The sequence below is a fragment of the Aulonocara stuartgranti genome, assembly GCF_965226115.1.
Source record: "Aulonocara stuartgranti genome assembly, chromosome: 3".
In the NCBI taxonomy this organism is placed as follows: Eukaryota; Metazoa; Chordata; class Actinopteri; order Cichliformes; family Cichlidae; genus Aulonocara; species Aulonocara stuartgranti.
Window position 1 is genome coordinate 44,893,220 of NC_138941.1, and position 14,343 is coordinate 44,907,562.

The 14,343-nt window shown below is 42.4% G+C and overlaps 2 protein-coding genes and 1 long non-coding RNA gene across 3 annotated transcripts; 2 read left to right on the top strand and 1 right to left on the bottom strand.

Annotated features, from left to right (window-relative positions):
- Positions 1-2: 2 nt before the first annotated feature.
- On the top strand, positions 3-8,104 carry LOC309703981 (apolipoprotein L3-like). Its single transcript, XM_082528930.1, has 5 exons — positions 3-1,378; positions 1,479-1,518; positions 1,593-1,638; positions 4,800-5,214; positions 7,328-8,104. The coding sequence occupies exons 1-5, from the start codon at positions 1,280-1,282 to the stop codon at positions 7,805-7,807; spliced, it is 1,080 nt and encodes a 359-aa protein (XP_082385056.1). The 5' UTR covers positions 3-1,279; the 3' UTR covers positions 7,808-8,104.
- Positions 8,105-10,428: 2,324 nt separating this feature from the next.
- Positions 10,429-12,726, top strand: LOC309698070. Its single transcript, XR_014274002.1, has 2 exons — positions 10,429-10,934; positions 11,784-12,726. It is a non-coding gene; the product is annotated as an uncharacterized lncRNA (long non-coding RNA).
- On the bottom strand, positions 12,386-14,045 carry LOC309698062 (uncharacterized protein; the record flags this gene model as incomplete). Its single annotated transcript, XM_082520335.1, has 2 exons — positions 13,543-14,045; positions 12,386-12,656 (listed from the first exon to the last, which is right to left on the bottom strand). Exons 1-2 carry the CDS (start codon positions 13,800-13,802, stop codon positions 12,386-12,388), a joined length of 531 nt encoding a protein of 176 aa, XP_082376461.1. The 5' UTR covers positions 13,803-14,045.
- Positions 14,046-14,343: the final 298 nt, after the last annotated feature.

The window sequence follows — 14,343 nt, forward strand, 5'->3', positions numbered from 1 at the left end:
TTTGCACAGTGCTATTATGTCATTGTGTAAATAAAACTACACACAGACATTTCAGAATTCGGTCTTTATTTACTCATGTAATCTCTAATGCAGTACTTAGGTAGAATATACTGTGATCAAACTGTCAGAATTCCTCTTAAGAATAATTGTTTCATAAACTGGCTAATATAAATGCGACTAATACTGAAATCAGTGAGTTAAACGTGCTTACATCTATTGGAACAGTGCCTCATATGACAGCCACGTATACATAAGAAGATACAGCCTGCTCTACATTTGACCCATTGAGTAACGACAAACAAAGGAAAGAGAAAAAGGGTGGTTTAAACTGCTATGTTTAAATACTAAACATATAAAGATGTTGAGGTAGGAATATTATACTAGGGTGACGTGGCATTTCACAACTTACCAGAAACAGTTGGTGATTTAAAAGAGAGATGTTAATTGCTTTTCCATGTTTGGTTAGCTTGTGACTTTGAAGTTGTCATTCCAGTTTTTGGTCCCCATGCTTGACATATTTTACTTTAAACACCTGGTAAACAACGCTGCAGTAACCTTTCAATTTGGGACTATTTCTTTTCACCAAAACTAGATCATCTATCATCTCATGAAGTTAAATGAACTAAAAATGCATTATTAGTCTAATGCATGGGTTCTTTGGCTCACTTGATCTTGTCCTCTCTTTATCGAGTCCTCTTGAGTACAACATGATTTCATTTTTTGCAGTTCACGGGTTTCTGCCTTTCATATAACAAAACATTAAGAATTAATCTATTGCTGTCAACGTCATTAAATTTATATAAACACAAACAACATCAAAAACTCTTTTTTTCTTGTTCGCTAACAGAAATTTCTAAGAAGTAATTATAGTGTTTATATAGTTTATAGATTTACATTTTTGCTGTTCCTGATATGATTACGTGACAGTTTAAATGAAAAAATAGAAAGGTGAAACTAGGTGGTTAGTCAGGTCTGTCGAGGTTGGCATAAAATTTTGAAGCATGTAAATACAGTTATAGTAAAGCTAAGGCGGCAGTGTACAGATGTTTTAAAGAGAAAAAAAAACTTACACAGTAACATTTTTTTGTTTGTTAATGCCTAGTTGTAGGCAGTTTTGTGAAGCTGTTATTTACAGCTTACATTAATATTTCACAACAGGAAGCGTCACTGTGTTAAACCTCAGATGATTTATAAGCTTTGCTGAAATCGCAACACAAACGCAGGTTTAATCTTTTTAGATGAGATTTTAGGCTCATTTAGAAATTCTGTCTAGTGTTCCATGTGTCACCTCTTGTTCCAGGAGGTAGTTAAAGTTCAGACATTGCAGTGTGCTGAAGTACCAGTGCGCAGGGAAGGAACGGACCTGGATCCTCTAGACGTATGTTTATCTTATTTTTTCTGGTGTATGTTCTGTGTATTTTAAATTTCTTTCTCCATACAGTCACAAAGCAGTAAGTTAAAAGACTGTTTATTTCCAGGATGACGAAGGCCTTTTGTCCTGGTGGAGAACAGTCGAAGGTATCACTGATTTACTGTTAACCTTATTTATTGTTGTTGAAAGTTGCACCTCATAACGTCTTTCTGTGCCTTAGGTTGGGATGAGTGGAATGAGGCAAACCAGAATGATGAAACTGAAGAGTAAGTAGAACAATCAGTTTATTACACTCACTGACCACTTCACCTCTTAAACTGCACATTAGTGCAAATAGTTGGCCAATCATATGGCGGCAACTGAGGCATTTAGACATGTTCAAGCCAAGCAAATGCGATTTCACTGAAATTGATACTGATTTTAAACATAACCTGGTTGTTGGTCCAAGTGTTTCAGAAACTGCTGATCTGCTGGGATCTTCCCACACAACCATCTACAGTTTACAGAGAATGATCCAAGAAAGAGAAAATCTCCAGTCAGCAGCATTTTTTTGGGCAAGAATCCCTTTTTGATGACCGGGTAGAATGGTCAGACTACAGTAACTCAATTAATTCTTTGAACCTTGAAACAGATCGGATACGGTTCATATGGATGCTCCAAAATTGGACAGTAGAAGACTGGAAAATTGTTACTTGGTATGGATGAGTTTTGGCTGCAAAATGAAAGTATGGATCCATCCATTCTTGTGTCAGTGGTTCAGGCTGGTTGTGGTGGTGTGGGGGATATTTTCTTGGCACACTTTGGCTCCTTAATGCCAACGTAACATCATGAAATGCCACAGCCTACCAGAGTCATCCCTTTTTGAACACAGTGGTGCTATTTTCTGACGGTTGCTTCCAGCAGGATAACGCACCATGTCACAAAGCTAAATCATCTCAAACTGGTTTATTGATCATGACAATGAGTTCACTCTACTTAGATGCCCTCAGCAGTCAGCAGATCTCAGTCCAATAGAGCACCATTTTGGATGTCGTAAAACAGGAGATTCTTATCAAGCAGCCAACAAATCTGCAGCAACTGTGTGATGCTGTCATGTCAATATGGACCATAATCCCTGAGGGATGTTTCTAGCACCTTGTTGCATCCATGTTATGGAGAATTAAAATAGTAGCTGGTGAGTGTATAGCACAATTAACACAACTAACTTTAACCAAAGTGTTTCCCACCAATAACTGACTCACACATAGCCACAGAAACAACTTCTCTATTAAAGACTATTGCGTTATTTAGGATTTAGCAGATTCACAAACACAGGACTACAAAACCTTCAGGGAAGTCTAAAGCAGAAACAAACAACAGGCAGAACTATTCACCAACACAAACTCTGAAGAACCTGCCTGGAAGTTTCAAACTGTAAAAAAACAAGGGTTTACTTCCCTAGACTAACAAAACAGGCAAAATAGTTACCGTATTTCCCGGACTACAAAGCGCACCTGAATATTAGCCGCACAAGCTAAAATCAGGGGAAAATCCTGTTTTGTACATACATTAGCCGCACCTGACTAAAAGCCGCAGGTGTTTCAATGTTGACTTATCATATGTAAGAGAATATGCACAAAGCGAATTGTCAGGAAAGAGATGGCTGTTTGGAGACACATCCCTTTTATTAATATTTTGAAAAACAAGTTATAGGTACATATTTGCACATGTAGTACATAACAGTAACCTACAGCACACCAGAAAAATAGATTCAGACTACCTTTTAGGCTCAGGTGCAGTGACACGGCTTTAACAAGAAGAAAAGTCAGTCATTCACCATCTTTCTCTTCTTCCTGCGCACTAAAACCACCAAAGTCCTCTTCTCCAGTGTCGGATACGAACAGGCTCAGGATGGCTTCGTCATCCACTCTCCGCTTCTCTCCTTCGTTGTCACTTTCAAAACCAAAGAAATCCTCGTTGTCAGTGTCAGAGTCGAACACCCTCAGAAGGGCCGTGGCGGTGTCCTCCTCTCCATCATGCAGCAGTCCAGCCCTTCAAAATCCGTTGGTGATCGTGGATGTTTGCACACTTTTCCACGCTGTCAGAATCCACCGGTGGAGTTGAGCATAACTTGCTTTTCGCAAGTTTATCGCCGCTCATCATCCACGCCTCCCGCTGAATGCGTAGCGCTACTTTGAAGTTTGTTTTTCGAGCTACTTCGTACGGCACTACGTTGCCTGGCGGACGGACATGTGACTAACATACCACTCTTGAACCCCGATCCTTCCGCCAGGCAACGTAGTGCCGTACAACAGCGGAACAAACAAAACAAATCGTCTTACGATATGACAAAAATCATGGACAATCCATAGAAAAGCCACACCTGACTAAAAGCCGCAGGGTTCAAAGCTTGTGCAAAAAGTAGCGGCTTATAGCCCGACAATTACGGTATAAAATGAACAAACGCCAGCTCACACCTGAAAAAGCTGCAACTTACAAAAAATTACTGCTGTAGCTGGTTGGATGAAAGGGAAATCAAATTATTCTCTGCAGATTGTTGACATCTTCACTCCTTACAGAGGGTGTGGTCCTCAGCCTGCAGCCAGTCACCTGTAAGCTGCAGCATTGCTAAACCAACTGCAGGTTCCTGACTCAGGATGTGTAATCCTGGTTTCTGGAATACTGGAACAACAACATTGATGTCTCCCTATCTCCATTCTCAGCATTCACCTACCCACACATCTTGTCTTTTCTTGGTAGCCAGAACAAGACGGTCTCTTGTTTTGCATGTCTATCAGGTTTTTGTGAGACACCCTTAGCTTTAAGCCCATAATGGAGAGACCTGAGGCACTGATGGGTGGATCAGATTACTGTACTAACACACGGGATATATTGCTGTCCACCACCCTTCTTGTAAACACACGAATAACTGGTCGTTGTGCTTTCCTTTCTTTCTCTTAAAGACAGTTTCCATTCCTTTATCCCATCATATAGTCCACCAGCCATAAAGAGTTGTCCAGGAAGTAGTTAGGAAGTGCTGAAACACACCCTCTCCATGTTAACCAGCTGCTTTGCTGCTGGAATCTCACAGCCACCTTCTTACACAAACTGAGAGATCTCAAATATCACATTTCTTTGATGCACTTTGAGCCACATCTGAGATGCTGATCCCATTTAAAATCACACATTTGTGTTGAGAAAATAAGTCTTAAGCTCTGTTACAGTACACTGCCTAAAACCTCAGACTATTTTGCCATGACAGTAAAGTATTTACCATTCCGTCATTTCTTGCTGCAAGGTAGACGTGTTCTTTATTGTTCACAGAATATGTTTTCCCATAGGAAGCTTTGCAATGTTGAGCTACAGTTTTAATATAAAAACATGTTTCTTGGTTGAAGTTCACTCATTGCTTTCCCTGTGAAACCCTTCTCCTGTGCCTTTTTCTCAGAGTGGTGGAACAAGCAGCTGATCGCGTCTTCATGGCCGCTCGACTTTTTGTTCGTTTTTTTAACCAACGTGGCGCCTCACTGCAGCAGCGCATCCTTGAGCTCCTTGCTTTGGCTGATGCAGCAGACAATTTTCACAAAAAAACCGTCACGGCCAGTGTCGGCGGTGGATTGGCCAGTGTCGCCGGGTCTATCACCACCATCACCGGCCTCATTCTGGCTCCCTTCACAGCTGGAACATCGCTGATTGTCACAGCTGTAGGCATTGGCATAGCTACAGCTGGTGGCGTGACATCTGCTTCGGCCAATATCACTGACACTGTCCATTCAAAGACGGACCGCAAGAAGGTGGAGAAGATGATTCAAGATTACCAGGGGGAGATCAAGGACATCAAAGAGTGCCTGGAGTTTTTACAGGTAAGAACGTACCAAGAAGGGAACACACACGATGGCTGGCTTACAAGTAGGGCTGGGTATCGTCACGTATTTCTACAACTGATTCAATCCCTCTAAACCTTTTAAATTGAAAATATTTAATTCTAAATTATTTGCCTATTTCTTTGCTATTAAAAACTCAGTGTAAACTATCTCAGTATAAAAACAAAGCCGACACTTGTGAGACTTCATCAGAGGTGCAAACATCACAGCAGACGCCTTTGTGTCAAAGTGACTGAAATAAAAATATTCAGCGGTAGATGAAAAACTAAAGAAAACCGTGAATCAACCTATGCACATTACATGATACTGCTGATACCGTATAAACAAGACGAAACAGCAGGCAGCCAAACGATTTTTGATGGGAAACTGGTTTTACAGCATACTGAAAAAGAGAGCTGTGCAGGAAGTGCAATTTTATCATGGTGGAAGCAAGAACACGAAAGTAAGAGGAAATTCATGACAATGTTTTTCAAAGGCGAAACGTAAGTTTGCTCTTTTGTTGTTGGATCAGTGATTTTAGGTTGGAGAGTAATAAAACCTGCAGTTTTAGAATCTCTGAGATGTCGACTTTCAGCACCCGACAGCGTATGAATTGGGAAATCTATTCTTTAAACCCACCCTACTTGCAAACTCTGCTCACATTGCTGAAAAGCGTTGGGTGATATGTTTACAATTAAACAGCTGTCGGTTCCTGATGAATTCACTGACTGGGTGTCAGGGTTTCTGGGTCGTTGACCCAGTATTTTCAGTTCATGTTCACTGTTTATCCCCTGTACGTTCCACTTCCTGTTTTGTGTTCTAGTTCTTATTCCATGCATCGTTAGTTCAATTGTGTTCAGCTGCTCACTCACCTGTCACCTATCAGTCATTGTTCAGCCAGTGTATTTAAGTCCTCAGTTCCCTCCTGGTCGGCGTCGCGTCATTAATGTTGTCACTGCTGTCTATGCCCCATGTTTGCCTTCCAAGTTCAGATCAGTCAGCCGTTCATTCAGTTATTCAGTCAGTCAGCCATCTCCTGTTTTCGTCATTCGTCCCTCACAATAAACACCCTGCATCTTCACCGTGAGTCCTGCGTTTGAGTCCTTTTCTCCACATCCACTCAGCAACCCCTGACACTGGGTTTGTTAGTCCTTTATGTAAAACCTGTAAGATGTTGGTGAAGAGCTGGCAACATAATTTATTTCTTAGCTCAAGAATTTGTCATGGGGCATAGGAGTGCATTGAATACTTTCAGTATGCCACGTTTGAAAGGCTTCCATTTACTCAACATATAAAGAAAAATCTGTTAATCTGAATGTTTGGCTCAAGGTCAGTGAAGCATCATTTAGCACTGTGGTTAAACCACATCAACTACAGTGTTTACAGAAGCATTGACAGATCAGCTGCCTTGTTCCTGTTGATGCATAGTTTGAATTGAACTTTCATGATAACCATTTACTGGAGTGAATTCTCGAGAAAGAAACAAGAAACACATAAACAATCATTCTGTCAATGAGATGCTGTCATGCAGCATTATTTTCATTTTTCCATCGTACCTGACTGTCAGGTACGACTGTTGTTTTTTAACCAACTGACTGCAATAATAATGCAAGGAAATATAGTAAGTATACATAAAGAGCCAAGTAAGCTTTAACTTTAGATGAGTCTAAGTTTTATGGTGGCCCTTAAAGGTAAAATACACTCCAACTTGAGAAAACAGCAAATGGAAAAATGCAGCAAAAGCATACAAAACAATACTGATGTTGAAAAAAAAAAAACCACAGTAGAAGTTAAATAAAACACAATGAAACTGAAAAAAAAATGCTGACAAAACAATGAGGAAGTGTTTTTAGGGAGACAAGAATGTGAAAGAAGAGTTGTGGAAGGCCTTTAGAAAAAACATACCTACAGTACTATATTAATCATGTGACGTAACCTTGCATCTTTTTCTCTCTCAGAAATCAGAAAATCGTTTTTTTAAAAGTGTATCTCAGTACAATCAGTTTCAAGGACAAAAAAAGTCACTCAGCTAATCTACATTTAGAAATAAATTCTAGTGTTGGTATGGCCACAGCTGCTAATGTAAAATTTTCATCTCACATATACCTGACAGGAAGGGATGGAGACACTCCAGCAGTGGGACTTTGAGAAGTATGCAGAGAGCATCGCAAAAAACCACTTAAACCAGGACGTCAAGCATGTAATCAAAGAGGGTGGTCGAGCTGGCAAAGCTCTGGTGGTCAACACAGACAGTCTGATCAATACTGTTCAAGTCCTGAATGTTGCTGGTGGTGCTGCCAAAGCTGCCCAGGTGATGAGTGTCACTACCGGAGTAATGTCAGGCCTCTTCCTGGCTCTTGATGTGTTTTTCCTGGCAAAGGACTCCATGGAACTGAAAAAGGGGGCAAAAACAGAGTTCGCTGTCAAGATCCGAGAAGTTTGCAAGGACCTACAGAATGGCCTGCTGGAGCTGAACAGAATCAAGGAACAGCTTCAGAAAACTATGGATGGGATAGAAGTGGAGGTAGAGGAGGTGGAGGATGAAGAGCAGTTGAAATCTGATCTGAAGAAACTCACTGACCTTGAAGACTGAAGGGCAGTGTTTAGAAAACAAAACAAGGTCCTCATTGTCTTGTGTTGATACCAAAAATAAAGTTTAAGCAGAAATTGCTGATAAATAGTTCTCAGTAGTTTCTTATATTAATATATTGTCATTGTTTGTTTTAAAGTCAATTTTAATTAAATGTATTACATTTATTGCTGGTTTGCTGCATTGGTGAGTTGATCTGACTTACGCTCCGCAATACTTTTATCAGTGGACAAGGTGAGGTGACCTTTTACTCAAACGGGTGGGGTCAAAGGCCAGAAATAAAAGAATGTTAAAGGTCGAGTCTGCCTATCTCATTCCTAAAGTTATAATCATGAATTCCTAGTCTATCTCAGTTTTTCATCTGTCCAGGAGTTAGGGTGCTCCTAGCCATCAATCTTATGCTGACATGTGGCACATGCATGCTGAAGGAACACAGTTTAAATGACAGCCTTTGAGTCCGTACAGTGAGGGTTTCATATTACTTGGTTTTACTTTGGGGATCTTTGCAGGGTACTGTTCCACCTTCAGATGGGTTTTGAGTGATCAGCTTTTATCTTACATGATGAAATGATGATAATAACTTTATTTGTGTAGCACTTTTTAAAGTGCTTCACAGTTTAAATAAAATCCACACATAAGTCGATAAGTACACATGTGAAAACAGAAACACATAGACACATAAGGAACCACATGGTCAGACATTCATTCTAACACACACATATACACCCAAGTATTTTCACTATGGCCAAAAATGATGGATATATGAAAGATTAAGGGAAACGTAACCTATGAAAATGAGTTTTCAGTAGTTGTCTAAAGCAAATAACAGAATCAGCTGACCTGGAAATACATGATCATTTCTGGCTTTAAACATCAGAGTAAGGGACAGTCAGGGGAACCTGGCTGGATGACTGGAGAGGTCAGCTGTAGTAATAAGGTTTTAGAAGCTCAGCTACATAAGCAAAGGTGCAGGAATAGGTGTCATATGTGACCACCGGCTAGTTGTTTTTTTTTTAGCAGCCTTGCTACTGCAATCTGCACAAATCTGGAGTGAGCTATAGAGGTCTCTGAGATTTCTGAGGTGAAATTAAAAAAAAAGTTGTTAGCCCGCCAGTTAGTGGAGGTGGACAGTTTGAGTTTCATATTACTCGCATAATCCACCCCCGTGCCCCTTTCCTTACCTAAAAATATAGCACCAACATAACCCTTTGATTAGTCTTCCAGCCACTGACATTTTGTGACATCTATACCAAATACAGCCTGTTTGGTTATTTTAATTAGCCTTATTTGATTGCAGACAGGCAACAAAATGGAAAATCCAAGACTGGTAAAGTAGCAAAGCAGAAATATTGACCATGCAATGACCAACAGGCAGTAATTGTAACAGCTTCCATTGTACCGTACTGTGCAAAATTCTTGAGCATGTGTGTGTCGAAGTAGAGGCTAATGGTATTTAATTTGAGCTGATGTAATGAGGTGTAGAAGCGTAAGCCGCATCCCACAGAAAAGTAAAAATAACCTTGCTGTCAGAGTGTGTGCTCTTTTCGGAAAGTCCGACTAATCCTGGGGATAAAGCTGCTGACGTAGACTGGTCAATCTTACGCACACAGAGCATGACAGAAGAGCATAAAGAAGCCTGATAATTATAACGTTATCGGTAAAACTTACAGACAACATCACGGATAACTTAAGAATTAGAAAAGAGTTGCAGCTGCTTCTCAAACAGAGATTTTCATGTAATTTTCAGTTGCCATGACTAATGTTGTACGGTGTGTATTTTAAGGGCGTATGCTGCTTTCCGAGTATTATGTGCACTGTGTAAATTTGCACTCTCGTACTTTGTATGGCTGCCTCTGCCTCAATTTTATCCCACAACTTAGACATTCACATTACTCACACTCTCATTACACATACATATAGGATCTTGGGGGTGGGCACGATACACGGAATCCAAATTACCATCAGGGTGTACACCTCACCCCTGGCGTCGTTGCCCACCTCTCAATTTTAAATACACGTAGACATTGAGGGCTAGCAGGAGGGACTCTGCGCTTACCTGCTGCTCTCTGGCAGGTAGCTCCAAGCCCTCCTGGGTTTTAAATGCACCTTAGAACACACATGCATCAACACTACAATGAGCGGGTAGAGGGAGGTTTGGATTCTTCTCTCACCCCCATTCTCTGCGGCCTGCTGGAGCGGGGGGCTAGGAGGAGGAGTTGGCCGTCCGACTGCGGTCTGGAGTGTGGGGCCTCCCTGCTGCTGCGGAGTCGGGGCGGTCTGCCTCTCCCCACCGGAGGGAAAAGGGTAACACCACCTGGGTCTGGGTGCAGTTCCCCCCTCCAGGGGCAAGGGTACCTAGACCCGGTTTGTAGAGTACGCTTGGGGAGTGTGATTGTGTGTACAGCGTCTCTTTATGTCTGTCTCCACGTTGGTTGAGTGTGGAGTAAGTGCATATGAGAGCATGAGGGTGGGAATGGATGTTTGTATCTGTGTGTGCCTGTATGTCTGTGTCTATATGTCAGGTTGGGTATCAGACGCCACCTCTCTGGGGACATCTCAGGCCCTCCAAGGTTTGGAGGCCTATCTCCCCCCACCACCACTTCCCCTGCCAGTGGCGGACTCCCTTACGGTGTGTTCACACCGAACGCGATGGACGCGAATAGAGCGTCAGGTTTACATGTAAAGTCAATGGAAAGGCGCGATGACGCGCGATTGCGGGTCCCGCGAAAATTCGGAAGCAGATTTGCGTCGCGAAAACGCCAAAACGCGTGAAACGCGCGTCAGTGTAGCGCGTCTGGCGCGTTTGACTCGCGAATAAAACCACGCGCGTGAGTTTTTGTGTTGCATTTTGTGCATACGCGCGTTTCGCGTCTACCGCTCGAGTTGGAAAAATCTGAACTCCAGCGTCAAATCGCGCCGCGACAACCAATCAGGAGCCTGGTGACGTGGCTGTTACCTAGGTCAAAGGGGCAGATCCAGCCAAAGCCTTTCATACTTCAATGGAGGGGAAGGCTAATCAATGCGGTAGCAAACAACTCGGAGCTGTACAACACCAGCTGCTTTCAGTACCGAGACAGGAATAAAAAGGACCGAGCTTGGAGGAAGATATGTGAAGAGATCGGGCAACCTGGTAAGTTCATTCATTTCTCTTTTGAAAGTTTTCACTGACCCGGGGAAGCCGCACAAAAGCTAGCAAGCCACCGCTATTTTCCCACTGACATACAAATACCGTTCTGCTTTTATGCATGTTATCATTTAGGAATATATTTTATTGTTTATTAATAAACAGCACACAGTGGTCCCGCTGTTCATCCGTCACTGCTTTGCTTTTTCGCTGATTTTTTATTGCACAGTACAGCATTGCATTCTGCAGCCTGATTGACAAATCTGCTCCGTGTCGTCTCCTGCGCTTGCCAAATTTATCACGTTTGGTTTTGATAACCATCGCGTCCAATAGAAAAAACAGCACAAAAACACCCATAACTATGAGCCTCATTCGGAAATAGACACCTGCACCGTGAGGGAAAAAGGCGCACGAAAGTGGCGGGCAGATGAAGACAAACCGCGGCATAATAATACTTTTACGTTTTGCAATCTACAAAGGTTTGCACTTTGAGAATCAATTGTGAGAACTGTGACCAGGGGCTAGTTATTCTGAGAACCCCTGCAATAAATGAGGGACCACTGTCTACTCTACGATTATTATATCCAACCTGTTAACATTTAATACTGTATTGATAGAACCAACTGATTCTGCAGCAGAGCATCCCCAGTCCCTGAGCTCCTGCTGCTGCACCCACAGATATGTACAGCAAGCACTGATACCTTTTTAGTCGGTGGGATTCCCTTGTGATCACCTTTACTAAATATCTACAACCAATCTGATTATATCCTGTTATTGTTTTGTTTTTTTTTCAATGTTGAAATTAAAATCTAGTAGCAGCCTTCTCATTTCTTTGTGTTTTGTGCTGTTTTACAGGCCCACAGAGGAGGACGGCTCCGAGGCAGATGAGGGACGGGTCCCAGGACGGTCCATCGGCGGTGGAGCTGGCCACCCTGGAGTCCCTGAAGAGGCCACACCAGTCTCCAATGGAGCATTTCCTCCTCAGCCTTGTTCCTGCTCTGGAGAGCAGCTGGTCCTTTTTATTCCTGTCTCTCTGTAAATTCTTATATTTTATATATTTATGTTTAATGTTTTTCTGTTTGAGACTTTTAATATTATTTCAAATAAATGTTTATAATGACTAATGTCTCAGTTCTACTACACAGCAAATGTTGGCACACAACTTGACACATGTAGAATTTATTTCATATTATACTAATGACAAAATATACTGATACAGTGGGATGCAGAAGTTTGGGCAACCTTGTTAATAGACATTATTTTCCTGTATAAATTGTTGGTTGTTACAATAAAAAATGTCAGTTAAATATCATACAGGAGACACACAGTGATATTTGAGAAGTGAAAAGAAGTTTACTGGATTTACAGAAAGTGTGCAATAATTGTTTAAACAAAATCAAGCAGGTGCATCAATTTGGGCACCACAAAAAAGAAATGAAATGAATATTTAGTGTATATCAATGTGTGTGTCTCCTATATGATATATGGGGTGCCTTTGTCTGGACGTGCTTCCCATCCAGAGCTGCACAGCACAGAGGAAAGTTCCAGCGCTCCTGGAATCCCTCTGTGATGGAGCGCCAGTCTCCAGGTGAAGGCACAGCCATGAAGTCGTCCACTAGACAGTCCCAGATGGACGTCGCTGCCTGGGGGGTGATCTGGCTCACCGTGGACACACCGACTCTGAAACTGAACGCGATGGTCCTGAAGGAGTCCCCGGTGACAAGGAACCTGGACAAAATTGTTCAAAATCAGTATTATGTGTACTGCAGTTACAAAATACATTATTCAAATTCCAAAATACTTTTGTGATGTCAGATTTAAATCACAAAACATGAATCTTACATAAAACATTTTGTAATTATAAGGATAATTACAAAATGTATATTAGATAATATCTAAAACAGTTGTGTTTTGTTTTAACTTTAACATATCATAATTTGATTGGTAGCAACTTTCACAACTACAGTGAGCCAATCACTCATAATTCCTAAACATGTCAATCAGGTAGGAATGAAGTAAGACATTAATAGAAATAAAGAGTTGTATGTTGACATGTAGCCCTTTCCTTGCTTAAATCATTAATATTTTTGAAAAATTAATCTGTGATAAGACAGCTTATCAAGATAGAACCATGTAACTAAAGATGAACCAAACTGTTCAGTTTTATCTAACTCTGTTTTAATAAAGGCTGTGACCCCTGCTATAGAGTCTGACAGCTGCAGGGATTATATACAAATATTCAACTATCCCAGAATTAAACCAGGTCTAAATAAAAAGGAGTGAGTATCACTACAAAGATTAACTCAGTGGTCCTAATGCTACAGTTTGATATCAGCAAACACCGAGCGCATACATTGATGTGACACCACAGCCATGCTATCATGCAAACACTGATAACAGCATAAATCGAATTAAATCGGGACTTGATGAGACCTTCTGAGTATCACTAGAAATATTATAAAGAGTCGTCTCTGTACCACAGTTTGCTTTCAGTAAACACCGACAGCATTCACTGTTAGCATAGCACATCCATGTTAGCCGTGTATAACTGGATGGATTAGCATATTAGCACAGGTATCAATAAAGGACTACCGTATTAAATAGTTTTACTAACCTCAGGCAGACGGACAGGCGCTCTGCAGGTGGGATTGAGCGTCTGTAGTTGGTGTCTAGGCAGGCAATGCTGGGACCGACGAGGGAAAGCAGGTCCTCAAACTGGCCGACGGTGATAGCGCTGGAATCGGCCGTCATCCAGGCGCAGCTCCTGGAGCAAGTGGTGAAACTCACCAAACTGCTCACGCCTCTGGAGGACCTGATGGACCCAGGTACGGCGAGGACGTCTTTTACGCTGCTGCTCTGCTCTCCACAGTACATAGAGAAGGGAGACTCTCTCTTCAAGCGCTAGCTCGATAGCTGCCATCTTGCAAAGATACCGGTCTGGCACAACTCCCTCCCACATTCCTCCCACATTTCCGGTTCACGCGCGTCAAAATATCATATTTTGACGCGCGATGGATTTTTCTTGGACACGCGTTGAGACGCGAATGTACACGCGTCAAATTAGGGGCGTTTGGGGCGTTTTATTCGCGTCCATCGCGTTCGGTGTGAACACACCGTTAGACATCGGTGCGTTGGTGGTTCTTTGTGTCTGGGGATGGGCGTCCAGGTACACACCGGCTCACTCCTTGGCGGCCGCTTATCGGGGCCTGGAGCCTGGGGCTCGCTCGGGCCACTTCGGAGGTGGGGTGCCCCCGGCCTCTCGGCCTGGGGCTCAGTCACTCAGGCACAGCTGGCTGCCGGCGGAGCTCACGGGCGCGTCACTGCAACTCCCCCTGGCTTCTGCTTCGCGGCTGCTGAGTGAGCCCTCATCTGGGACTCTCCTCAGCTCTTTCTGGGACAGTGGCGCAGCTGCCCC

Bases quoted from the DNA above. Each gene is read 5' to 3' on its own strand.
- LOC309703981 (XM_082528930.1), top strand. From the start codon at position 1,280: ATGTGTCACCTCTTGTTCCAGGAGGTAGTTAAAGTTCAGACATTGCAG. The intron at 1,379-1,478 runs GTATGTTTATCT...GTTTATTTCCAG, and splicing joins CGGACCTGGATCCTCTAGAC to GATGACGAAGGCCTTTTGTC. The intron at 1,639-4,799 runs GTAAGTAGAACA...CCTTTTTCTCAG, and splicing joins CAGAATGATGAAACTGAAGA to AGTGGTGGAACAAGCAGCTG.